We start from the raw sequence: 25,182 nt of genomic DNA, 5'->3' as shown, positions 1-25,182 counted from the left end.
GTGAAGAGGAAGTTGAGAGACGCAAGACCCAACACTCTGGATGAGCTTAAGGCCGCTATTGAAGCATCCTGGGCCTCCATAACATCTCAGCAGTGTCACAGGCTGATTGCCTCCATGCCACGCCGCATTGAAGCAGTCATTTCTGCCAAAGGATTCCCGACCAAGTATTGAGTGCATAACTGAACATTATTATTTGATGGTTTTTTTGTTTGTTATTAAAAAACACTTTTATTTGATTGGACGGGTGAAATATGCTAATTTATTGAGACAGGTTTTTTGGGTTATCAGGAGTTGTAGGCCAAAATCATCAGTATTAAAACAATAAAAGACCTGACAAATTTCAGTTGGTGGATAATGAATCTATAATATATGAAAGTTTAATTGTAATCATTACATTATGGTAAATAATGAAATTTTACACTATATGCTAATTTTTTGAGAAGGACCTGTACAGGTGATAGAGGAGATGTTGTCAGGAGACAGCAGTGGAACGAGCCCCAGCTGTGTTAGTTGCACCTGACAAGAGGAACAGTTTGAGGTTCCTGAGGGCCCGTGTATCTAAGACTCCATTATGATGGCTGTGCACAGCCAAGAAGTTATTGTTTCACCCCCTTTTAAGTTTTGTTGTGCATCCCACTGCTGGATTGCAGAGACACTGCAGCTGCTGGAGGGACATACACCCTCAGCACGGGACTGGATCCCAGCCAGTAGGGGAGGATGCAGTGAATGGGCTGTGTGCCTGTCTCATGGGCAGAGGTGAGGAGGACTGTGTCCAGATCCCTCGACCTGACAGGGGTCAATGGACAGTGTTCTTGTCAAAAGGACCCATTTTTGTATTTGCCTGAGGGCTCCTTGATAAACAGAAACTTGAACTCTTTGTTCTGGAGTACCTACCCAATGGGACTGGGGTCATACTGAACCACCAAGGAAAAGGACCTTGTTTGCCTTTGGAAAAGAGAATTTTATTTATTTTTTGTGTGGTATGTATTGGTGTCTTCCAGGTGTTTAAATGGTTGAAGATGACCATTGTAATAGAGGGGAGGAATGTAACAGTAGTTGACTGTCATTCCGATCCCTGAAGACACCAATCACGTTGTGTTTGCATTATGTCATTCGTCTATTGTATATATTGTCATATATATTGTCATGAGTTGTAATGTAGAGAGTGTGATAAGTATTGGAAGTATAATATGCCTAGTGTGTAGCAGTGTTATACTGTAGGTAAAATACAATGTAAGATAGGTAGTGTAATCTATAGGAATGTATGTAGTTGAGTATAGTGTAAGAAAGTAAATGAGTGGGATTAGCCTATAGTGGGAGGGGTTAGTGCTAGTGAAAGGGACTGGTTTCCTGTCAGTTAGGGAGATAGGGTTTGGAGTGCATAATGAGCAGAGCTGAGTGAGAGGAGACTGCAAGAAGGGATGGTGCAATCCTAAAGAAAAATGACAGACTAGACAGAGTGGCCTTCTGGAGATGAGTCCTAGGAGAGTACACCTAGACATGAGACCGTGAGCTTGTAATGCAGAGCGTAACGGGCTTTGGCAGGACTGAGAGACAATGACTAGGGTCCGGAGCGGTAGATCCAGGGCACCAGTAGTGGAAGAAATAGGATGCCAAACCATTGAGCAACTAAGGAGACTTGATGATCAGCACTGTAGCGTTAACGCTGGGTTGAGGCAAAGTAATGAGAAACAGTGTGTATTGAAAGCCCTGAAGTATACTACAGAGGAAGGATACTGAGTGGTATAATACTTCATACTGGAAAGAAAAAGTTCATAAGTCTTTGTACCCGCCATCACTTTTATATAACCCTTACCAAGTTACTGTTCAGTAAAGAGTATATTTTGGAATGGAAGTCTGTCTCACTTTGAAGCAGCTGGTCCTGGCCAGCCCACAACACCGGCTACATGCAGCCTGCATGGGCGTGAGAACCACACAGCATAAGTTCACACACCCAACCAGGAGCCACACTTTTATGCCAGGGCATTGAATATGGGTGCCTCATCCAAGGCTACCAGGGCGGGCCACATTACGCTTCTAGCACTTCCTCTCCTAAGCAGGCTGTTTATAGATGTCAGATTGATGGTGGTCTGACAATTGTCACCCCCCTACACGATTAGGTCTTATTAGCTCTAGTGGCAGCTGGATGTAAATACTGAATGGAGCTGAATAGTAGCGCTCAATTTAAAGGGAACCTGTCACCCCGTTTTTTCAGTATGAGATAAAAATACCGTTAAATAGGGCCTGAGCTGTGCTTTACAATAGTGTACTTTTTGTCCCCTGATTCCCCACCTATGCTGCCGAAATACCTTACAAAAGTCGCCGTTTTCGCCTGACAATCACGCTGGTCTGTCAAAAGGGCATGGTGAAATGGCTGTTTCTCCCCCACCTCTTGCTTATCTTCCCGGCGTTGGCGTAGTGGTTCTCGCATGCGCAACAGCCGAAAAAGAGCGCGATCTGTGCTATTCCCCTTAGTATCGGTGGCAGCGGCCATCTTCCTGAGGCCGCGCGTGCGCAGATGGAGTGCTCTGCTTCCCGGGGCTTCAGGAAAATGGCCGCGGGATGTCACGCTTGCGCAGATGGAGATCGCGGCGGCCATTTTCCTGAAGCCGAGTTCGCATCTCTATTGACAGGTGAAAACGGTGACTTTTGTAAGGTATTTCGGCAGCATAGGTGAGGAATCAGGGGACAAAAAATACACTATTGTAAAGCACAGCTCAGGCCCTATTTAACGGTATTTTTATCTCATACTGAAAAAACAGGGTGACAGGTTCCCTTTAATGTGCAGTGGCCACTGCTGAGTACTGAGTACCAGCTCCTATTATGGGAATAGGAGCTGATATGCAGTTCCTAGCAGTGGACATTTTGTTTTGAAATGACCTTTTTTTTTTAACCCCATTCAAATCTGAAAAATGAACAAGAATTTAATGGCATGATAAATTGCATTTTTTAAAACTGCACAAATCTGCAGCTAAACCTGATGAGAATACATGCTAATATTGCATGGGTGCAGTGTGGCATTTCTTTGAATTTGGCAAATAGTAAATACACACATAAACAGTATGTATGGGTTCGCGCTGGAAAGGCTAATATTGGTTCAGATATAGGAGGAAGTGTAAACAAATATATATAAATTAACGTGCAGTAATTCCAGACACAGAGCTGTTTACCAGCATGGAAAAAGCTACTCGAGGCTCACCCGACTTGTATGAATGGAAGAGCGCTTGATAATCCCAGCAGTCAATGGTAGATGTCCGTCCAGAAGATCTTTTAAGTCCGGCAGGATGAAGTCCGTGGATGCAAAGAAAATCGTGGCTACCCCGGCCGGTAGTAGCCACTATTCACCTACTGGCAGGAGAAGACGGGGGTCCAGCTATGCCGGCGCCGCGTGTGAGTCGAGCGGTGCGTACGGCTAGACTACAGGACCTACGTGACGTGTCTCTCACGTGACCGCCGCTACTACCCGGTGATAAGTGTTACAGAGTGCGGTAAGGACCACTTTCCGAAAAGTAGTAGTAGTCTAGCCGTACGCACCGCTCGACTCCCACGCGGCGCCGGCATAGCTGGACCCCCGTCTTCTCCTGCCAGTAGGTGAATAGTGGCTACTACCGGCCGGGGTAGCCACGATTTTCTTTGCATCCACGGACTTCATCCTGCCGGACTTAAAAGATCTTCTGGACGGACATCTACCATTGACTGCTGGGATTATCAAGCGCTCTTCCATTCATACAAGTCGGGTGAGCCTCGAGTAGCTTTTTCCATGCTGGTAAACAGCTCTGTGTCTGGAATTACTGCACGTTAATTTATATATATTTGTTTACACTTCCTCCTATATCTGAACCAATATTAGCCTTTCCAGCGCGAACCCATACATACTGTTTATGTGTGTATTTACTATTTGCCAAATTTGTTTTACAATTCTGATCTGTGGGGAATTGTTGGTTTCGCTGCAGGATATCTCCGCATGATACTTGGCGCCACTCTTTATAGAACTTTATTTATTTCTTTGAATTTGTTGTAAAATTGGCACAGCTTTTTTTCTGGTGTTTGTGTATGACTTTAGTAACATGAATATAAAAACTATAATATAATACCTTATTTTCTAATTTTTCATTTCAGACCAACAATCACTTCCAACTCCTGAAAATATCTCCATTGTCTCTATCAACTTGAAGCATTTTCTGCACTGGGATCCAGTAGCAGTTCTTGGAAATGTGACTTATTCTGTTGAATCACAAGGGTAATGGCTGATTTACATATTATTTTTCTACTGACTTCTGATTTCTTTGTGCGGTAAGGAAGTGTCTCTGAAGATCCTATGAGTCAGGCTCTTGTTATTTGGGACGACATATCCTGCATCCAGATATCTTGTAGCTCATAAACAGTAGATGACTTTCCAGTGCAGAATTTTTGAGGATCCGGCTTAACGGCCTTAGACATTATAGAAAAAAGTAATGTCTATGGTGACGTACGACAAAACAAGGATGATGCTTGTTTGGACTTTTACCTTTGCAACCATGTTCCGTGGAGTAGCTATTTTCCTGCACTAGGGGCATAGATATAGTTTGACGCTCCCCACCTACCTCTAAATTTTTACTCCCTTTACTGCCCTGTCAAACAGTGGTTGATCAGGCATGAGGAGACACAACTGTTCGCTGGGCTGGTTCAATTGTAATTAATTTGACCCATACATGATCCAAACCAGATGTCATATTAGCTATTTGTAGAATTTGCATGCCCAAACAGTTTAATAATTTTCCCCATCTGTGCAAAGTATTTGTATTTGACAAAAGTAATTGGATTTTATTTTAGCTTTGCCTACATAATCAGGAAAAAAGACTTCATGCAGGCCAGAGAGTTAGACAGTCATGTAGGTGAGGTAGGTGTTTCACAGCAGGGTGAAGGTCAGGTAAGTCAACTTTGAGAAGACCGAGGAGGCAACAGCAGATATGGGCAGGCAAAGGAAACAGAGATGACCACACATCACTGCTCTAGGACGTACACATGTGGACAAAATTGTTGGTTCCCTTCCGGTGTAGTAAGAAAACTCACAATGGTCAGTGAAACAACTTGAAACTACCAAAAGTAATCTTCAACTTTAATTTACTGAATATCGTCTAAAAAGTATTAGAAATTGCTTCTGAAATGTGATTCAACCCAAAAAAAGTAAAAGAATACTAATGAAAATGACCTGGACAAAAACGATGTTACTCCTAGAAAAGTTGGAACATAATTTGACCATAGGGACAAATTAAACTGAGCCGTGTCCTGAAATTAGCATCACAGGTGTCTACAAACTTGTAATCAGTCAGTCTGCCTATTTAAAAGTGAAAAATGGTCATTGTGTTGCTTGGTATCATGGTGTGTACCACACTGAACATGGATTAAAAAAAGAGGAGAGTTGTCTCAGGAGATTAGAAAGAAGATTATAAACGAGCATGGTAAAGATAAAGGCTATAAAACAGCTTGTCTTACTACAGTTGCACATATTATTCAGAAATTTAAGTTCTATAGGGCTGTGGCCAACCTTCCTGAACGTGGCCGCATGAGCAAAATTAATGGAAAATTGAAGAGATGGATAATACAAAATGTAACATAAGAGCCCAGATCAACTTCCAAAGAAATTGCAAGTGAACTCCAAATTCAAGGTCCGTCAGCGTCAGGTCACACCATCCATCGCTTGGCCAAAGTGGACGTCATGAAAGACAACCAAGGAGGGAACCATTGTTGAAAGCAAATAAAAAAAAAAGACTGAAATTTGCCAAAACACTTGTGGACAGGTGCAGAAGTCTCAGTGAGGGCTTGCTCACTTTCGCATATTAAAAATAGCTCTGATGTTGCTCCTAAAAAGTAGGACGAGTGTCATGAGAGTACCATGCAAGTTTGGTCACTTAACATTCATATGACAAGCATTTGCAATCTGTATGCAATGAGTTGGAGTGGGTTCACAGGAGGTAGGATCGCTGCTTCCGGAAGTGGTGACAGGAGGGGGAGATGATCCGATGCCTACGATCTTAGAAGGTGTTGACGCCGATGAGTGGAGTCAGTTTCCCCTGTGATATCCCGAGATCTCAATCTGCGCATGTGCCGCCTTCGGCAGTCATTTTCCTGAAGCCCATTGCAGGGATATCATTGGTAAAAATGGACTCCGCTCAACGTCACTGACACCCTCTGAGATCCCAGACATCACATCATTGTTATGCTCCTGCTGCCAGTGCCGGCCTCCTGAAGCAGCGACCCTGCCTCCTGTGTCCCCGCTCCATTGCAGCTTCCCTAGGTAAGCTACCGTTAAAAGAGAGTATAAGAGGCACCACTGTTGTGAATTGACCTTTTGGCTCCCTCTTGTGGTCACTAGTGATATGACACTTTGATATTCCTTCCCTTGCTTGGTATCCACCTGGCCTCGTTAGTCCAGGGGTGTCGCTATTTGAACTTCCTGGATTTTCAGTCTGGTGCCTGGCATCGTTGTAATCAGATCCTTCTGTTTGCTCCTATCTGCTGGTCCTGGTTCTATGCAAAATTAAGCTAAGTCCTGCTTTCTTGTTTTTGGTTATTTTCTGTGCTCTTATTTTTGTCCAGCTTGTACTAAATTTGATTCCTTATATTGCTGGAAGCTCTGGGGTGTGGATGTTCTCCCCCCGTGCCGTTAGACGGTTCGGGGGTTCTTGAATATTCCGCGTGGAGTTTTTGTGAGGGTTTTCGCTGACCATATAAGTCATCTTCCTATATTCTGCTATTAGTTAGCGGGCCTCTCTTTGCTAAAACCTAGTTCATTTCTTGCGTTTGTCTTTTCTTCTTACCTCACCGTTGTTATTTGTTGGGGGCTTGTATCCAACTTTTTGGGGTATTTCCTCTGGAGGCAAGAAAGGTCTTTCTTTTCCCTGCTAGGGTTAGTTAGTTCTCCGGCTGGCGCGAGACGTCTAGAATCAACGTAGGTACGTTCCCCGGCTGCTGTTATTTGTGTGCTAGGTTCAGCTATATGGTCAGCCCAGTTACCACTGCCCTATGAGCTGGGTTTTATGTTTGCAGACTTCGCTATTGTCTCTGAGACCCCCTGCCATTGGGGTCATAACACACCACCATTTTATTTCAAAGTTTTTTTTCTTTTCTATTTTGCACAACAAAATTTGGGGTGCATCCTATGGTCCGATGCATCTTATCTGTACAATACGGTAATTTAAAGCTAGTTTACAAGCTAATAAAGAAATGGTATATATAGATATAGCTAGATAGATGATAGAAAGATATAGGTAAATAGGTAAATTGAATAGATAGATAAATTGTAGACATATAATTTCACAAGCTGCCCTACAAATAATAAACTAGCACCCTTTAGTACCTTTCATGTGGCTCTAAAGGGTATTTAGCCTTATTTAACCTATTAAATAAATAAATAATTTTTTTAAAATTACGTGGTGTCCCCCCCTTTTTTGATAACCAGCAAAGGTAAAGCATACACCTGCAGACTTATATTATCAGGCTGGGAAGGTCCTTGGTTATTGGGCCCTCCCAAGCGTAAAAATACCAGCCCTCAGCCACCGCTAAACTGGCGCATAACATAAGATGTGCCAATTCTGGTGCTTTGCCTGCCTCTTCCTGATTGCCCTGGTGCAGTGATAATTGGTATAAGGGTTGATGACAAGGGCTGGGGTTGATGACAACTGAATTTGTCAAAAATCACAGCTGCCATCAACCCCTGGGGTTAGTAATGTTAGTAAAGTTACTAACCTGGCAATTAAAAATAAAAACACACACACAAACCCCCCCCCCCCCCCCCCCACAGTATTTGAATAAAGACTCCACACACTATCTTTCATTCACCAATTTATTGAAAAAAAAAAGATACATTGCAGATGATTGCATCACCCAGAGAAGGCTGAAATTATGTTAGGAGCAGCTAGGATTTCCCTTAGTGCCTTACAGCTTTTACATCACATGATATAGCACAGCCAATCATGAGGAAAATCATAGCTTGAATAAAAGCTAAAGCAGGGAATGCAGCAGCAATTTTGTAGTGAATCTGGCTGAATGCATGTCACTGCTCACAGCTTAGCAATAGAACACTGAAGAAACTGTCCAGATAGTGTGTGACAGCACAGAAGTGAAGAAGGGGTTATCACCAATATATCCATAGCCAGATATGTTGAGGTCACATCAAGATTACTAAGTCTGTGTTAGCAATGAAGAGCTTGAAATGAGTTGGTACAGTGATAGGAGACTGAAGGGCAATTGGAGTACTTTTGATTTGCAGCAAACTAATTTACTGCAAATCGATTTCTGTGACAAAGTCTGAGAAGCTGGTGAATTCAAACTTCAAAGTAGTTGGTCATCTCTAGCATAGAATAGAAACAAGTGTCTTTGTAGTGAGCACGTAATAAAGTATTTAGTTAGGAATGTGACCTTGTACCTGATATTCCCTGATGCATCCCTTCCCAAAGACTCAGTCAAATCTGAAACTAAGAATATTAAAGTGGTAGAATCAAACAAAATGCTTAAATAAACCTTTCCTGGTACAAGTGTAAACGGGTTTCTTGGGCTCATCAAATTGATATTAGCACAAATTGCATAGCAAAAACAGTAAATGCACTATTCAGGTATTTTTGGTTATTTTTTTGGTTACTTTAAACATTACATTAAAAAATAAAAATAAAAAGCCAATGGCTTATATACAGCTTTGGCAAAAATTAAGAGACCACCAAACCCTGTCATGGGCAGCCCAATCTCCAGACCTGAACCCCATTGAAAACCTCTGGAATGTAATCAAGAGGATGATGGATAGTCACAAGCCATCAAACAAAGAAGAACTGCTTACATTTTTGCGCCAGAAACAGTATGAAAAACTGGTGGAAAGCATGCCAAGACGCATGAAAACTAAACTAAACTGACTAAAGATCATGGTTATTCCGCAAAATATTGATTTCTGAACTCTTCCTGAGTTAAAACATTAGTATTGTTGTTTCTAAATGATTATGAACTTGTTTTCTTTGCATTATTTGAGGTCTGAAAGCTCTGGGTTTTTTTTTTATTTGACCATTTTTCATTTTCAGAAAAAAAAATACAAAATGTATTGCTTGGAAATGCGGAGACATGTTGTCAGAAGTTTATAGAGTAAAAGAACAATTTACATTTTACTCAAAAATATACCTATAAACAGAAAAATCCGACAAACCGAACATTTTGCTGTGGTCACTTAATTTTTGCCAGAGCTGTAGTATATCTTATAACTTGTTAATTTTCCTGCATCTGAGTGATGCTTTTCACTGAATTTGTAGTTATAATATTATTTCGTTCTTGGTGTTGCTTTAGCCTGGATGTGCTCAGTAAAGACTTTCTCATCCTTGGAGAATTATATGTAAATTTTGCAACAAGTTAGGATTTGTACTAAAGCAGTTCTAAGAAATTGCAAAACTCTGCTTCCCTAAGGAGAAAATTATGTAGACGATTGAATTCTGCAGTTACATTATCAGTCTCACAGCAAGAAACAAACCATTTGTCATTATGTAACTGGAAAAGGTAATAGTCTGGCACATTGGAGCAGACACTCTTCAAGCTCTGTATAAATTGTTGGTACTAAGTGTAACCAGAAAAACAAGGGTGAGGCAGTGATACATACCCTGCAAGATGTCTCCATTTGCATGCTGCGCAGAAAATGTGTCTGCACCGACCACTACATTTGGCAAGAGCAGACCCTTTACAATTTTGTTTGGCAAAAGTCAAGTATCCTACCATGATAGAATCTAATTAAATCTAATTAAAGATGTTCTACATGGGAGCTGTGAAAACGCTATGTAGTGACTTCTACCATGTGCCACCAGCCAGAATTTAACATTGTTTACTTTAGCTCCATGTGCTGAGCTTGTAGGCTCCTTTTTTAGGCTAGGCCCCTGACAGTAGCACCTCCTTCACTGTAATGATGGTGGTTCTGTCCTTGGCTGACCTTTGTGAACATCTATAAACACCAAAGCTGTGAACACTATAAATTTGGACATCTTTTTTTATCTAAATGAAAGCATTGTTGGCTAAAAATAATTTTTACAATAACATTTTCAAAAAACTGTAAGGAGATGAACATATTTCCCTGTTCCACCTTGAAGACATCAGTGCTGTGTGTAATGTAAAGTGTAGTTTGTATAATGTCATGCTTTATGGTGATGTGAAGTGTGGATTGTGGTGTATTGTAATGTTTTGCACTGTGCTGTTGGAAACCTGAGTTCTGCCCAGCAACAGACAGTGAGTAGGGTAAAACCTATTTAATTGTTGGGACTAGCCCAGAGAGGGAGGAGCTATGTAGCAGGATCAGAGAGTACTTCCTGGTAGTGACTATGACAGGACCTACAACAGACGTTTGGTCTGAGTGCTCAGCAGAGCCGCGTGCAGTGAGTGTTTTCTGGCAAGAGAGAAAGGAGATCGAAATGTATGTAGCCGTGTGTGAGCTGCTACTTCTCCACACCCTGGCACTCCACAAATAAACAGTGTCCCAGTTCATCAGTGTTGTGCTGTGTACAATACAGTGTTCTCACTTTCAGGTCGGAGGCCTCCGCTGCATCCACGTCCTTTGGACTAGCGATCCACCTGCGGCTATTAACCTGTTAAATGCCAGTGTCAATCTATAACAGTGGCATTTAACTTGCGCTTACCACAAGCGCCCCGGCTATCCCGCCCATTGGAGACCCCATCACGTGATCGCAAGTCACCGATGGGTTGGCATGACAACCAAATGTCTCCAGAAGACCTCTATGATTGTCCTCGCCGGATTGCTATGAGCGCCACCCCATGGTCGGCGTCCATAGCAAGTGAGCATTTCTGCTAGACACAAGCGATCTGGTCATAGCCTGCGTAGAAGAGGCTATCTGACAACTACAGATTCTAGTCTCCCATGGAGACTATTGAAGCATGCAAAAAGTATTTTTTTTAAATAAACGTTTAAATCACTTCCATTCAAAATAAAACAATACAAAAAATCAAACCTACACATATTTGGTATCGCCGCATTCAGAAAATCGCCCGATCTATCAATATAAAAAAGAACTTACCCGATCGCTTAACAGCGTAACGAGAAAAAAATTAAAAACATCAGAATTAGGTTTTTTGGTTGCCGCAACATTGCAATAAAATGCAATAACGGGTGATTAAAAGATTGTATCTACACCAAATTCCCCTGTCTACATTGTGCTCAGTGTAGCAATGTTCAAAAGGGGAACACTTTCCAACATCCACGATCAGGCAAAAGCTTCCATATTAGCGAATACTATACCTGTGAAACATCTTTTGTCGTGTATTTGATTAAGTGTCCCTGCAGTCTACTCTACATTGGAGAGACCACACAGTCCGTACGGGATAGAATTTCTAAACACAAATCAGCAATCCGTTGTAAAAATCTACTTCTCCCCATTCCCAATCACTTCCACTTGCAAGGACATTCTATCTCTCAGTTTAAATTTCAGGTCATCGATTCTGTACCCCCACCCAGACGAGGGGGTGACAGGATCCTCTTACTAAAAAAAAGCGAGGCTTATTGGATTTATACCTTGGAGACACTCACTCCAAAGGGTCTCAACTGAGAGTATGACCTTTTGGCATTTGTATAAATCATTAATAATTGTGTTATGCCATTTATGTATTCATGATGACTAATACTGCCCCTTCTGTTTTCCTAGAGTCATCTATATTGACTTCCGGACACAGTCTGTCATGAGCAGTCACTTATCTCTCTAAATAATACACCATCGTCTTCACCTCACTTTGGATTTCCTTACAAGCCTGATCCCACCTCATCACATCCTATATAGTATGGTAAAAGTACATCTACACAAATACCTGGGAACCTTCATTTAATTTATTTATTTTTCCAACAGCAGTAGTCTCTATGTGTCCTCCTTCATTACCTTTCTAGGGATGTTAGTCCCTGCATATTAATAGCACGCAGGCCCTTTCGCATTAGTGGTTAGATAGTGCTGCTCTACCTGTTAAACAGGGATGGAACACAAGTTTGCATTGTTGGAATGCACAGCCATATTGATTACATCACTTCCGGTACCAGAATACAGTGGAGGAACGTAAGTCTGTCCAATGAGACGCAGGACGACTTCCACCCACGTCACGTCCGGCTTACAACCCTGACACGCTGTTTAGAACGGCGACTAGATCACCCGCCCCTTTCTCCTTAGTTATAACTGGGCACCTTAGCTACATGCCCCAGATCAACTGTGGACACGGCGTCTGCAGCATCGCATTTCAGGTAAAGAAACTTCTCTTGGATCATCAGGGACATCTCCCCAGATAGATGGTACTATATTTGTGATCCTTTTTCCTAGGCTGCGTTGATTGAAGATCAAGATTGAACTTGCTGCAAACATAGCACCAATGGGTATGTTCTTAACCCTCTCTATACCGCTCACATGGTTTATAGGGACCTGCCCATCACAAGAACCTTTTTTCATTATATTCTAGGTATTTACCCTGACAATAGTATTCCACCTGTTGGATATAACTATTCACTGCACTATAACTCGAAGTACGGTATGACATACCTCACAGTGTCTATCATTAACTAAGACTGTGCCTTGATCTATTTCTTCTTTACATGCAAATTTATCTTTTATTATACTGTCATGAAATGTTTGTACAGTATATACTTTAGTTGCGTTATTCCCTTGTTTTGAGTGTTATGTTATATTATCATGTATTCCTACAGTAACTGATGACGGCCGTCTTATGTCGCCGAAACGTTTTGTTGTACCTGATCATATTACTGCCTGGGATTGAATAAATCACTTGCATATTACTAAGTTGAGTGCCAGGTTCTTTATATATATATCACTACAGTTTGTGAACCTACCTTGGCACCACTACACTGCTGTGCGCACGTTTACCTTTATATGAACTCATAATGACCTGGGAAATCATAATGGTAGGTCAGTTTTAGCATTTAGTGAACCTAAGAAAAACCCCAATAAACAACTGTGGAATTGCAGTTTTTTGCAATTTCACCGTACTTGGAATTTTTTTTCCCGGTTTCCAGTACTGGATATGTTAAATCCAATGGTTCCAGTCAAAAGTACAACTTGTCCCGCAAAAAAACAAGCCCTCACATGGCCATTTTCAAAGAAAAAACAAAAAGTTATGGCTCTGGGAAGAAGGGGAGCAAAAAACAAAACCGCAAAAACGAAAATACCTCCTGTCATGAAGGGGTTAATCTATCTGTAACTACTCTGAATCATAAAGTTCCTATCCATCACTACCTAAATAATAACTTATATCCTATTCTTTCTCTAAACCTGAGCTGAGTGTACCAGGATACCTGAGGCATTACCAGTACAGTACCCACACAGCAGCATCAGTACTTACAGCATTCTATGCATTTGACCTTATACCATAAAAACACAATACAAACACATATTAGTAGGGTTGAGCGAAACGGATCGGACAAATTCAAAAATCGCCGACTTTCGGCAAAGTCGGGTTTCATGAAACCCGACCCGATCCTAGTGTGGGATCAACCATGAGGTCGCCGATCTGCGCGCAAAAGTCGCGTTTAATATGACGCTTTCAGTGCCATTTTTCAGCCAATGAAGGAGGACGCAGAGTGTGGGCAGAGTGATGACATAGGTCTCGGTCCCCACCATCTTAGAGAAGGGCATGACAGTGATTGGCTTGCTTTCTGTGGCATCACAGGGGCTATAAAGGGGCGTGCACTGTTATGATCCGGTGACCTAGGAGCCACATGAGAGACTTTCTCAGGAGTAAGTGGTATCTGTACTGACCGCAAACCCTAAACTGACACCGCAACTAGAAGTAGCCGTGGGGTGTGCCTAACACATCCTAGACACCTCGACACAGCCGGAGGACTAAATACCCCTATAGGTGGAAATGGGAATTCTATCTTGCCTCAGAGCAGAAACCCCAAAGGATAGGCAGCCCCCCACAAATATTGACTGTGAGTATAAGAGGAAAGACACACGCAGGCAGAAAAACAGAATTTAGCAAAAGAGGCACTTCTAGCTAAATAGAAAAGGATAGGACAGAATTCTAAGCGGTCAGTATTAAAATCCTAAAAATATCCACAGCAGAAAATACAAATATACTACATCTAACTAAAGACATAGCAAGTATATCTGCAACTCCTGAGAATCCAGCATGACTGAAAAATCCAAACAAAGTCTAAGCTGGACAAAAACACAATGAATTGCACTGAATTACAAAGCACACTGCATGTGTGCACAGAGACAAAAAACCAGACACTTATCTTAGCTGAATTGGCAGCAGAGCATGAGGAACCAGAGAGAGATGCAATCCTGTTGTGAATTAGACTTTTTTGGCTCCCTCTTGTGGTCACTAGTGATATGACTCTGGGATTGTCTTTCCTCAGTTTGGCACCCACCTGGGTCGTTAGTCCAGGGGTGTTGCTATATAAACTTCCTGGATTCTCAGTCCAGTGCCTGGCATCGTTGTAATCAGTTCCTTTCTGTTTGCTCCTGTCTGCTGGTCCTGGTTCTTGCAAAATTAAGCTAAGTCCTGCTTCCTTGTTTTTTGGTTATTTGCATTGCTCTTATTTTTTGTCCAGCTTGTACTAAATGTGATTCCTGATTTTGCTGGAAACTCTAGGGGGCTGGTGTTCTCCCCCCGGGCCGTTAGACGGTTCGGGGGTTCTTGAATATCCAGCGTGGAAATTTTGATAGGGTTTTTGCTGACCGTATAAGTCATCTTACTATATTCTGCTATTAGTCAGTGGGCCTCTCTTTGCTAAATATCTAGTTCATTCTTACGTTTGTCTTTTCTCCTTACCTCACCGTTATTATTTGTTGGGGGCTTGTATCCAACTTTTGGGGTCTTTTCTCTGGAGACAAGAAAGGTCTATCTTTTCCCTTCTAGGGTTAGTTAGTTCTCCGGCTGGCGCGAGACGTCTAGAACCAACGTAGGCACGTTCCCCGGCTGCTGCTATTTGTGGTGCTAGGATTAGATATACGGTCAGCCCAGTTACCACTGCCCTATGAGCTGTTTTTTTGTGTTTGCAGACTTGGTATGTACTTTTGAGACCCTCTGCCATTGGGGTCATAACAGTATGCCAGGCCAAAGTTGAATGTTTAATGCATTGCAAAAGTGGGATTGCAAGAAAGGAAAGTCTGAGGTTTTTTTTTTTTTTTCCTCTCTTTTTTCCTCCCCTTTACCTCTGAGTGGCTTGTGCTTGCTGCAGACATGAATGTCCAGACTTTGATTACAAGTGTGGATCAGCTTGCTGCTCGTGTGCAGGGCATACAAGATTTTGTTACCAGTAGTCCAATGTCTGAACCTAAAATACCTATTCCTGAACTGTTCTCTGGAGACCGATTTAAGTTTAGGAATTTCAGGAATAATTGTAAATTGTTTCTATCTCTGAGACCCCGTTCATCTGGAGACTCAGCTCAGCAAGTTAAAATTGTTATCTCTTTCTTACGGGGCGACCCTCAGGATTGGGCCTTCTCGCTAGCGCCAGGAGATCCGGCATTGGCAAATATTGATGCGTTTTTTCTGGCGCTCGGATTGCTTTACGAGGAACCCAATCTTGAAATTCAGGCAGAAAAAGCCTTGCTGGCTATTTCTCAGGGTCAGGATGAAGCTGAAGTGTATTGCCAAAAATTTCGGAAATGGTCCGTGCTTACTCAGTGGAATGAGTGTACTCTGGCCGCAAATTTCAGAAATGGCCTTTCTGAAGCCATTAAGAATGTGATGGTGGGTTTCTCCATTCCTACAAGTCTGAGTGATTCCATGGCGCTGGCTATTCAAATTGACCGGCGTTTGCGGGAGCGCAAAGCCGCGAATCCTCTGGTGGTGTTGTCTGAACAAACACCTGATTTAATGCAATGTGGTAGAATTCAGACTAGAAATGAACGGAAAAATCATAGACGTCAGAATGGGTTGTGTTTTTACTGTGGTGATTCTACACGTTATATCAGCATGCTCTAAACGCCTAACTAGGGTTGTTAATCCTGTCGCCATTGGTAATTTGCAACCTAAATTTATTTTGTCTGTAACTTTAATTTGCTCATTGTCCTCCTACCCTGTTATGGCATTTGTGGATTCAGGTGCTGCCCTGAGTCTTATGGATCTGTCATTTGCCAAGCGCTGTGGTTTTGTTCTTGAGCCGTTGGTAAATCCTATCCCTCTTAGAGGTATTGATGCTACGCCATTGGTGGAAAATAAACCGCAGTTTTGGACACAGGTTACCATGTGCATGACTCCTGAACATCGGGAGGTGATTCGTTTTCTTGTTCTGCATAAAATGCATGATTTGGTCGTTTTGGGTCTGCCATGGTTACAGACCCATAATCCAGTCTTGGATTGGAAGGCAATGTCTGTGTCAAGTTGGGGCTGTCAGGGAATTCATGGTGATTCCCCGCCGGTGTCTATTGCTTCCTCTACTCCTTCGGAAGTTCCTGAGTATTTGTCTGATTATCAGGATGTATTCAGCGAGTCCAGGTCCAGTGCTCTTCCTCCTCATAGGGACTGTGACTGCGCTATAGATTTGATTCCAGGTAGTAAATTTCCTAAGGGACGATTATTTAATCTGTCTGTACCTGAGCATACCGCAATGCGTTCGTATATCAAGGAATCTCTGGAGAAGGGGCATATCCGTCCATCCTCTTCCCCTCTTGGTGCGGGATTCTTTTTTGTGGCCAAGAAGGACGGATCTTTGAGACCTTGTATTGACTATCGGCTTCTGAATAAAATCACTGTTAAATTTCAGTATCCTTTGCCTCTGTTGTCGGACTTGTTTGCCCGGATTAAAGATGCCAAGTGGTTCACCAAGATAGATCTTCGTGGTGCATACAACCTTGTGCGCATTAAGCAAGGAGATGAATGGAAAACTGCATTTAATACGCCCGAAGGTCATTTTGAGTACTTGGTGATGCCTTTTGGGCTCTCTAATGCTCCTTCAGTGTTTCAGTCCTTTATGCATGATATTTTCCGGAAGTATCTGGATAAATTTATGATTGTTTATCTGGATGATATTCTGTTTTTTTCTGATGATTGGGACTCGCATGTAGAGCAGGTCAGGATGGTGTTTCAGGTTTTGCGTGAGAATGCTTTGTTTGTTAAGGGCTCAAAGTGTCTCTTTGGAGTACAGAAGGTTCCCTTTTTGGGTTTTATTTTTTCCCCTTCTGCGGTGGAGATGGACCCAGTCAAGGTCCAAGCTATTCATGATTGGACTCAACCCACGTCAGTTAAGAGTCTTCAGAAGTTCTTGGGTTTTGCTAACTTCTACCGTCGTTTTATCGCTAATTTTTCTAGCGTTGTTAAACCTTTGACGGATATGACCAAGAAAGGTTCTGATGTTGCTAACTGGGCTCCTGCAGCCGTGGAAGCTTTCCAAGAGTTGAAGCGCCGGTTTACTTCGGCGCCTGTTTTATGCCAGCTTGATGTCTCACTTCCCTTTCAGGTTGAAGTGGATGCTTCTGAGATTGGGGCAGGGGCCGTTTTGTCGCAGAGAGGCCCTGGTTGCTCTGTAATGAGACCATGTGCTTTTTTCTCTAGGAAGTTTTCGCCTGCTGAGCGGAATTATGATGTTGGCAATCGGGAGTTGTTGGCCATGAAGTGGGCATTTGAGGAGTGGTGTCATTGGCTCGAGGGTGCTAAGCATCGTGTGGTGGTCTTGACTGATCACAAAAATCTGATGTATCTCAAGTCTGCTAAACGCCTGAATCCTAGACAGGCCCGCTGGTCATTGTTTTTCTCCCGTTTTGACTTTGTGGTCTCGTATTTACCAGGTTCAAAGAATGTGAAGGCTGATTCTCTTTCAAGGAGCTTTGTGCCTGACTCTTCTGGAGTCGCAGAACCAGTTGGTATTCTCAAAGAGGGAGTTATCTTGTCAGCCATTTCTCCGGATTTGCGACGTGTGTTGCAGAGATTTCAGGCTGGTAGACCTGACTCTTGTCCACCTGACAGACTGTTTGTTCCTGATAAGTGGACCAGCAGAGTCATTTCCGAGGTTCATTCCTCGGTGTTGGCAGGGCATCCGGGAATTTTTGGCACCAGAGATCTGGTGGCTAGGTCCTTTTGGTGGCCTTCCTTGTCACGGGATGTGCGGTCATTTGTGCAGTCCTGTGGGACTTGTGCTCGAGCAAAGCCTTGCTGTTCTCATGCCAGCGGGTTGCTCTTGCCTGTGCCTGTCCCGAAGAGGCCTTGGACACACATTTCCATGGATTTCATTTCAGATCTTCCGGTGTCTCAGGGCATGTCTGTCATCTGGGTGGTATGTGATCGCTTTTCCAAGATGGTCCATTTGGTATCTTTGCCTAAGCTGCCTTCCTCTTCCGATCTGGTTCCTTTGTTCTTTCAGAATGTGGTTCGTTTACACGGCATTCCTGAGAATATTGTGTCTGACAGAGGATCCCAGTTTGTTTCCAGGTTCTGGCGATCCTTTTGTGCTAAGATGGGTATTGATTTGTCGTTTTCGTCTGCCTTTCATCCTCAGACTAATGGACAAACGGAGCGAACTAATCAGACTCTGGAGGCTTATTTGAGGTGTTTTGTTTCTGCAGATCAGGATGATTGGGTGACCTTCTTGCCATTGGCTGAGTTTGCCCTTAATAATCGGGCTAGTTCCGCTACTTTGGTTTCGGCATTTTTTTGCAACTCTGGTTTCCATCCTCGTTTTTCCTCGGGACATGTGGAGCCTTCTGACTGTCCTGGGGTAGATTCCGTGGTGGATAGGTTGCAGCAGATCTGGAATCATGTGGTGGACAACTTAAAGTTGTCACAGGAGAAGGCTCAGCGTTTTGCCAACCGCCGCCGCGGTGTGGGTCCCCGACTTCGTGTTGGGGATTTGGTATGGCTGTCTTCTCGATTTGTTCCTATGAAGGTCTCCTCTCCTAAATTTAAGCCTCGCTTCATCGGTCCTTACAAGATATTGGAAATCCTTAATCCTGTGTCCTTTCGATTGGATCTTCCGGTGTCGTTTGCCATTCACAACGTGTTCCATAGGTCTTTGTTGCGGCGGTACGTTGTACCTGTGGTTCCTTCTGTTGAGCCTCCTGCTCCGGTGTTGGTTGAGGGCGAGTTGGAGTACGTGGTGGAGAAGATCTTGGATTCTCGTCTCTCCAGGCGGAGGCTTCAGTATCTGGTCAAGTGGAAGGGCTATGGTCAGGAGGATAATTCCTGGGTGGTTGCCTCTGATGTGCATGCGGCCGATTTAGTTCGTGCCTTTCACGCTGCTCATCCTGATCGCCCTGGTGGTCTTGGTGAGGGTTCGGTGACCCCTCCTTAAAGGGGGGGTACTGTTGTGAATTAGACTTTTTTGGCTCCCTCTTGTGGTCACTAGTGATATGACTCTGGGATTGTCTTTCCTCAGTTTGGCACCCACCTGGGTCGTTAGTCCAGGGGTGTTGCTATATAAACTTCCTGGATTCTCAGTCCAGTGCCTGGCATCGTTGTAATCAGTTCCTTTCTGTTTGCTCCTGTCTGCTGGTCCTGGTTCTTGCAAAATTAAGCTAAGTCCTGCTTCCTTGTTTTTTGGTTATTTGCATTGCTCTTATTTTTTGTCCAGCTTGTACTAAATGTGATTTCTGATTTTGCTGGAAGCTCTAGGGGGCTGGTGTTCTCCCCCCGGGCCGTTAGACGGTTCGGGGGTTCTTGAATATCCAGCGTGGAAATTTTGATAGGGTTTTTGCTGACCGTATAAGTCATCTTACTATATTCTGCTATTAGTTAGTGGGCCTCTCTTTGCTAAATATCTAGTTCATTCTTACATTTGTCTTTTCTCCTTACCTCACCGTTATTATTTGTTGGGGGCTTGTATCCAACTTTTGGGGTCTTTTCTCTGGAGGCAAGAAAGGTCTATCTTTTCCCTTCTAGGGTTAGTTAGTTCTCCGGCTGGCGCGAGACGTCTAGAACCAACGTAGGCACGTTCCCCGGCTGCTGCTATTTGTGGTGCTAGGATTAGATATACGGTCAGCCCAGTTACCACTGCCCTATGAGCTGGTTTTTTGTGTTTGCAGACTTGGTATGTACTTTTGAGACCCTCTGCCATTGGGGTCATAACACAATCCCTCCAAGAACAATGGACAACTGGCCAGGAGTAATGGATCCTGCACACCTAAATACCTAGTAGAGCTGCCATCAGCAGAAACACCTGCCCTGGATTACAACCCCAAGACAACTGCACTACCACTAACAACCACCGGAGGGAACCCAAGAGCAGAATTCACAACAGTGTACGCCGACCGCCATCTTACTTCTGCCGATCTTAGCATAGGGAGAGGTTGCTGCAGCTTCATCAGAAGAAGGGATATAGTTAGGGAGGGAAGATTAACCCCCAAACTGCTTGTGCTGTAGCGATTTCCACTGTCCAACACCACCTTTGTTTTGCAGGGACAGTGGAGGCTATATTTTTGTGCATCAGCTCTGTAGCTTATTAGGCTGCCTTATAAGGCTCCCTGATAGCTGCATTGCTGTTTGCATGCTGCTGTGCAAACCAACTGCTTTTTTAAAAGCAAAAATCCTGTTGCTCTTTTCTGCACAGTTATCTTGTTTATTTGTCCACAGTGCACTTTTGTGTGCAGCAGTCCTTTTTATTGCTGCCATACTTGTCCTGAGATCATTGTAGGGAGATTGAAATTGTACTACAGTCCTTGTATTTTTTCATATATCTTCCAGCCACTTTCTGACACTTACATTGTGTTGTTTTATGCACAGGGCCTGAGTTTTGGTTCAGTCTCCCCCAAAAAAAGTGAGATTCAAATTCTCAAAGTGGATATACTTCAGTCCTGTTAGTTTGTCGTATATCAGCCAGCCACTTTCTGCCACTTAGATTGCGTTGTTATATACACTGGGCCTGAGTTTTGGTTCAGTCTCCCCCCAAAAAAAAGTGAGATTCAAATTCTCACAAAGTGGATATACTTCAGTCCTGTTAGTTTGTCGTATATCAGCCAGCCACTTTCTGCAACTTACTTTGTGTTGTTTTATGCACAGGATCTGAGTTTTGGTTCAGTCTCCCCCCCATAAAAGGGAGATTTAAATTCTCAACAAGTTTATATACACCTTTTACCTTGTTTTACAGTACCATATAACGGTTGTTATTTTGGTTAGATTTTCCAAAAATGAGGAAGCCTGGTGGAAGAGCCCGTGGGCGGTGGTTGCCAGCTGGTACTGATGGTGGTGGTGGTGGTGCATCTGGTGGCAGTGGCAAAAGCACAATAGCACCTAAGGCTGGAGGTGTTGAGCAAGCGCCATCGTCTGGCTACACAAGGCCTCGAAGGCTCCCTTATCTCCCTTATTTGCAGCTGCTGAATGTCCACCATAGGCCATTTTTATGCCTCCCTAAATGGGCTGCCTCCCCGCACAGGGCCGAGGTCACCACCTGGCGCAAGCACCCGTGCGAGTGCTGTTTTCCTGGACAGATGGGTGGGCGACGGCACTGGCACAGGGTCCCACATAGTACAATGAAGTATCTCTGACGGTGGTGGTGCACAACCAACGTCAGACACACCATCGTAATATGAGGGGCCCTGTGCCAGTACCGCCGCCAACGAGAGAGTGTTCCCCCCCAGCTCGAACAGTGCTCTACCACTTGCAATACTTACCTCTCCCTGCTCCACCACTGTGTAGTCTGTGCTGTTAAATCCTTCAATGGCACTGCCAATACAAATTTGTTGAAATCATAGATGATAGTTAAAATATACAGGGACCTGGCCTTCATTTAGACCAGTTAATACTTTGCACCTACTACCACTGTCTGCTACTCAGCAGAGGAGCCCACCCCTGTACCTAGCTATGCCACCTGTTTATTTATGAACAATTTTTTGGCAGACATTTAGCCCACTTTATTATTTGGGCCTACTAACTGTGTCTGCCACTCATTACAGTTTTCCTCCACTGAACAAAGCAATGCCGCCTGTTTAGTCCTGTTACCACATTTGAACTGCATTTAGCCTACTTTATTATTTTGGCCTACTAACTGTGTCTGCCACTCATTACAGTTGTCCTCCACTGAACAAAGCAATGCCGCCTGTTTAGTCCTGTTACCAATTTTGAACTGCATTTAGCCTACTTTATTATTTGGACCTATATCTGTGTTTCCTCCTCATCCTGCCCATTGCCCAGCCACTGCTAGATGAGTCTGCTGGTACATTGACCCAGACCACTACATTCCCCTTGCACTCTACACAGCCAGAATCTGACCCTGCTGAAAGTCAGGTTCCCCTTCCCGCATACTATACCACCTTATACGGGGACAGAGAGGAAGGTGCAGATGAAAGTGCAGGTTCCTTCATCAGGTGGGGGGCATACTCGTTGGCGACGTCACTGGCACAGCACCCTTCATAGTACGCAAAAGTGTCTCTGCCAATGGGAGGCGACACCCGCCATCAAACACACCGCCGTACTATGAGGGGCCCTGTGCCAGTGCCAATGCCAACGAGTGGCCCCCCCCGCTTGCTCAGGATCACAGCACTTGCAAAGTTGAAATACTTACCTCTCCCTGCTCCACCGCCGTGACGTATTCCGCGTTTCCTGGGCCCACGAAAATCTTGAGCCAGCCCTACCCCCCACAACTTTAGCCAAATGACCCCCAGTTTTCAATGCCTAACTATTATTATAAAGTAAATTAAGATTGACAAGCTTAAGTAATAAGAATTGATGTTTTTGGCATTAAAATGGGCACTGTAGGTGTTTTCCTGTCCTCCACTCACTGCCAACTTTGATTCCCCATTGACTTGCATTGGGTTTCGTGTTTCAGTCGGCCTCCGACTTTTCGCAATAATCAGCCGATTTCACCCGACCCGACTTTTGACAAAGTCGGGTTTCGCGAAACCCAACTCGATCCGAAAAAAGTAAAAGTCGCTCAACTCTACATATTAGTATTCACTCTACTATTGCTGTAATGAAGAACTATTTGAGGAGTTCTATACCCGCTATCCTGTGTACATGTACATGGTGTACTGGTGGTCTCCTTTCATGAACTGGTTAACATCTGGTCCTGACAAACCAGCGTTATCGGTAAATGTTATATTTGTGGTGTTGTGCATTGGTGTTTTTCAAGTTTTCGGATGGTCAAGGATGACGAAAAATATATTAATTTGTTTAACAAAGTGCCACCTTAAGGGGTATTCTCAGGTTGTCTTTTAAGTAGTTCACAGCTATGCAGTGTCTCCTTACTTCCTGGTAGCTTGGGGGGCAGCTGCTACTCCATGAGTGACAGTTCTTGTGAGCAGTTTTATTTTGCCACTAGTAATTAGCGGTGTTTGTTCTGACTACACTGTTGTCGCTATATTTACTTGTAGAGATAACTGGGTATTTGAACAAGCACACAGCTCAGGAAAGTGAGAGCTGTGATTAGGAGAACTGCAGTGGAATCTGACAATGCAAGTTAGGGTTAGGTGATTGTAATTCTATAGGACTATTAAGAGCTCTGTCAGGAGCTGAGAGAGGAAGGAGGATGGAGGTGAGCAGCAAACTGCTGTACAGAAAACAATTGGATGGACAGAGCTGACTAGTATCAAGTGAATTAAAAAGGAGCAGCTTCCAATCTGGGTGATAAGTTGAAAAATTCTTTAATCCGCCATCACACAACATTTCGAACAGTGGTGGTCTTTATCAAGTACACATTACACTGGTCTACAAAAAAAAAAAAATTCTGGCATGGACTTTAAGAACAGTTTTAGACTAATTTGAGGGTTCTGAATTCAAATCTGATCTTATAATTTCTCTATCACATCACGTTTTTGCGCTACAGGTATATAGCCCATTTTCAAGAATTCCATGATAAATATAAGTAGTGTATGAAAAGTGCCAGTTTATACGGTTCACTAAGGTAGATTTAGTTTTCATTTAGTCTCCCAATAAATGTGAGAATATCTTTGTTTTCTTTGAACATGCATAATTCCCATTTGTTATGATAATACCCTTGTTTTCTGTGCTACTGGGACAGCAGAGCTACAGCAGAGCATTGGGTGAAAACTGAATGGCCTCAGCGACATAGTTTGGCATCTGGTGAAAAGTATGTCATCCATGATCCTCTAGTGGATAGGAAGGACATTGTCTTTCCTCCCTTACACATAAAACTTGGATTGATGAAGCAGTTCGTCAAAGCTCTCAATCACAGTGGAGAATGCTTTAACTATATATGTGCAACTTTTCCTGGTCTTATTGAAGAGAAGAAAAAGACTGGAATGAGAGACCCAAATTTTATCACATCAATGAATGAGACAGAAGAAAGAGCTTGGAATGCATTTTGTAATGTGGTGCAGAATTTTCTAGGGAATAAGAAAGCAGACAACTATGAAGAGATTGTGGAAGAGATACTAATGAGTCTGCAAAATCTTGTATGTAGAATGAGTATCAAGATTCACTATTTACACAGACATTTGGACAGAGAACCTTGGGGATGTGAGCGAGGAACAAGGGGAGCGTTTTCATCAGGACATTAAAACAATAGAACACGAAAATTGAACTGCATTACTGCACTAGAAATATGAAAAATGAGAGCGTTTAGCGCATAAAAATGGCCAATTTTATGTGTACCTGGTAGCCACTTTACGGCATCTCTCTTATACCAGGTCCTACGCTTTCTTTTCCTCGCTGAGAATAAACGTCTCCATCTGAATGGATACCTATGAAAACCTCTTCTTAGACTAACATTCTCTCTCTCTGTGGAGGGGTATTGGACCTATTGCAATTAAAACACCTGTGGCTAGGAGGCGGAGTGCTCGGTCAGAAGGCTAAATAATACATTTGAAAAAACTGACCGTCACATCCAAACATAGACTAAGTGTGAACAGGTGCTGAACCTAGAGTCACCAACTCTTATACAGTCAAGCAAATAAGGCAGCACACTGCAGCGCTGAAACATGCAAACATGAAACACGAAAATTGAACTGCATTACTGCACTAGAAATATGAAAAATGAGAGCATTTAGCGCATAAAAATGGCCAATTTTATGTGTAACTGGTAGCCACTTTACGGCATCTCTCTTATACCAGGTCCTACGCTTTCCTGTCCTCGCTGAGAATAAACATCTCCATCTGAATGGGTACCTATGAAAACCTCTTCTTAGACTAACATTCTCTCTCTCTGTGGAGGGTTATTGGACCTGTTGCAATTAAAACACCTGTGGATAGGAGGCCGAGTGCTCGGTCAGAAGGCTAAATAATACATTTGAAAAAAGAGAGATGCCGTAAAGTGGCTACCAGGTACACATAAAATTGGCC

The 25,182-nt window shown here is 43.2% G+C and overlaps 1 protein-coding gene across 1 annotated transcript in view; it reads left to right on the top strand.

Annotated features, from left to right (window-relative positions):
• The window catches only part of IL20RB (interleukin 20 receptor subunit beta), a 138,824-nt gene that overhangs the window by 38,069 nt on the left and 75,573 nt on the right, over positions 1 to 25,182 (top strand). Inside the window, exon 2 of the mRNA XM_077291299.1 lies at positions 4,120 to 4,240. Within this exon, the coding sequence (XP_077147414.1) occupies positions 4,120 to 4,240 (121 nt within the window). The remainder of the gene's footprint in view (positions 1 to 4,119; positions 4,241 to 25,182) is intronic.

The sequence above is a fragment of the Ranitomeya variabilis genome, chromosome 2 (genome assembly GCF_051348905.1).
Source record: "Ranitomeya variabilis isolate aRanVar5 chromosome 2, aRanVar5.hap1, whole genome shotgun sequence".
Taxonomy (NCBI): domain Eukaryota; kingdom Metazoa; phylum Chordata; class Amphibia; order Anura; family Dendrobatidae; genus Ranitomeya; species Ranitomeya variabilis.
Note: the sequence above shows the minus strand (reverse complement) of the source record. Positions and strands in the feature narration are given on the sequence as shown.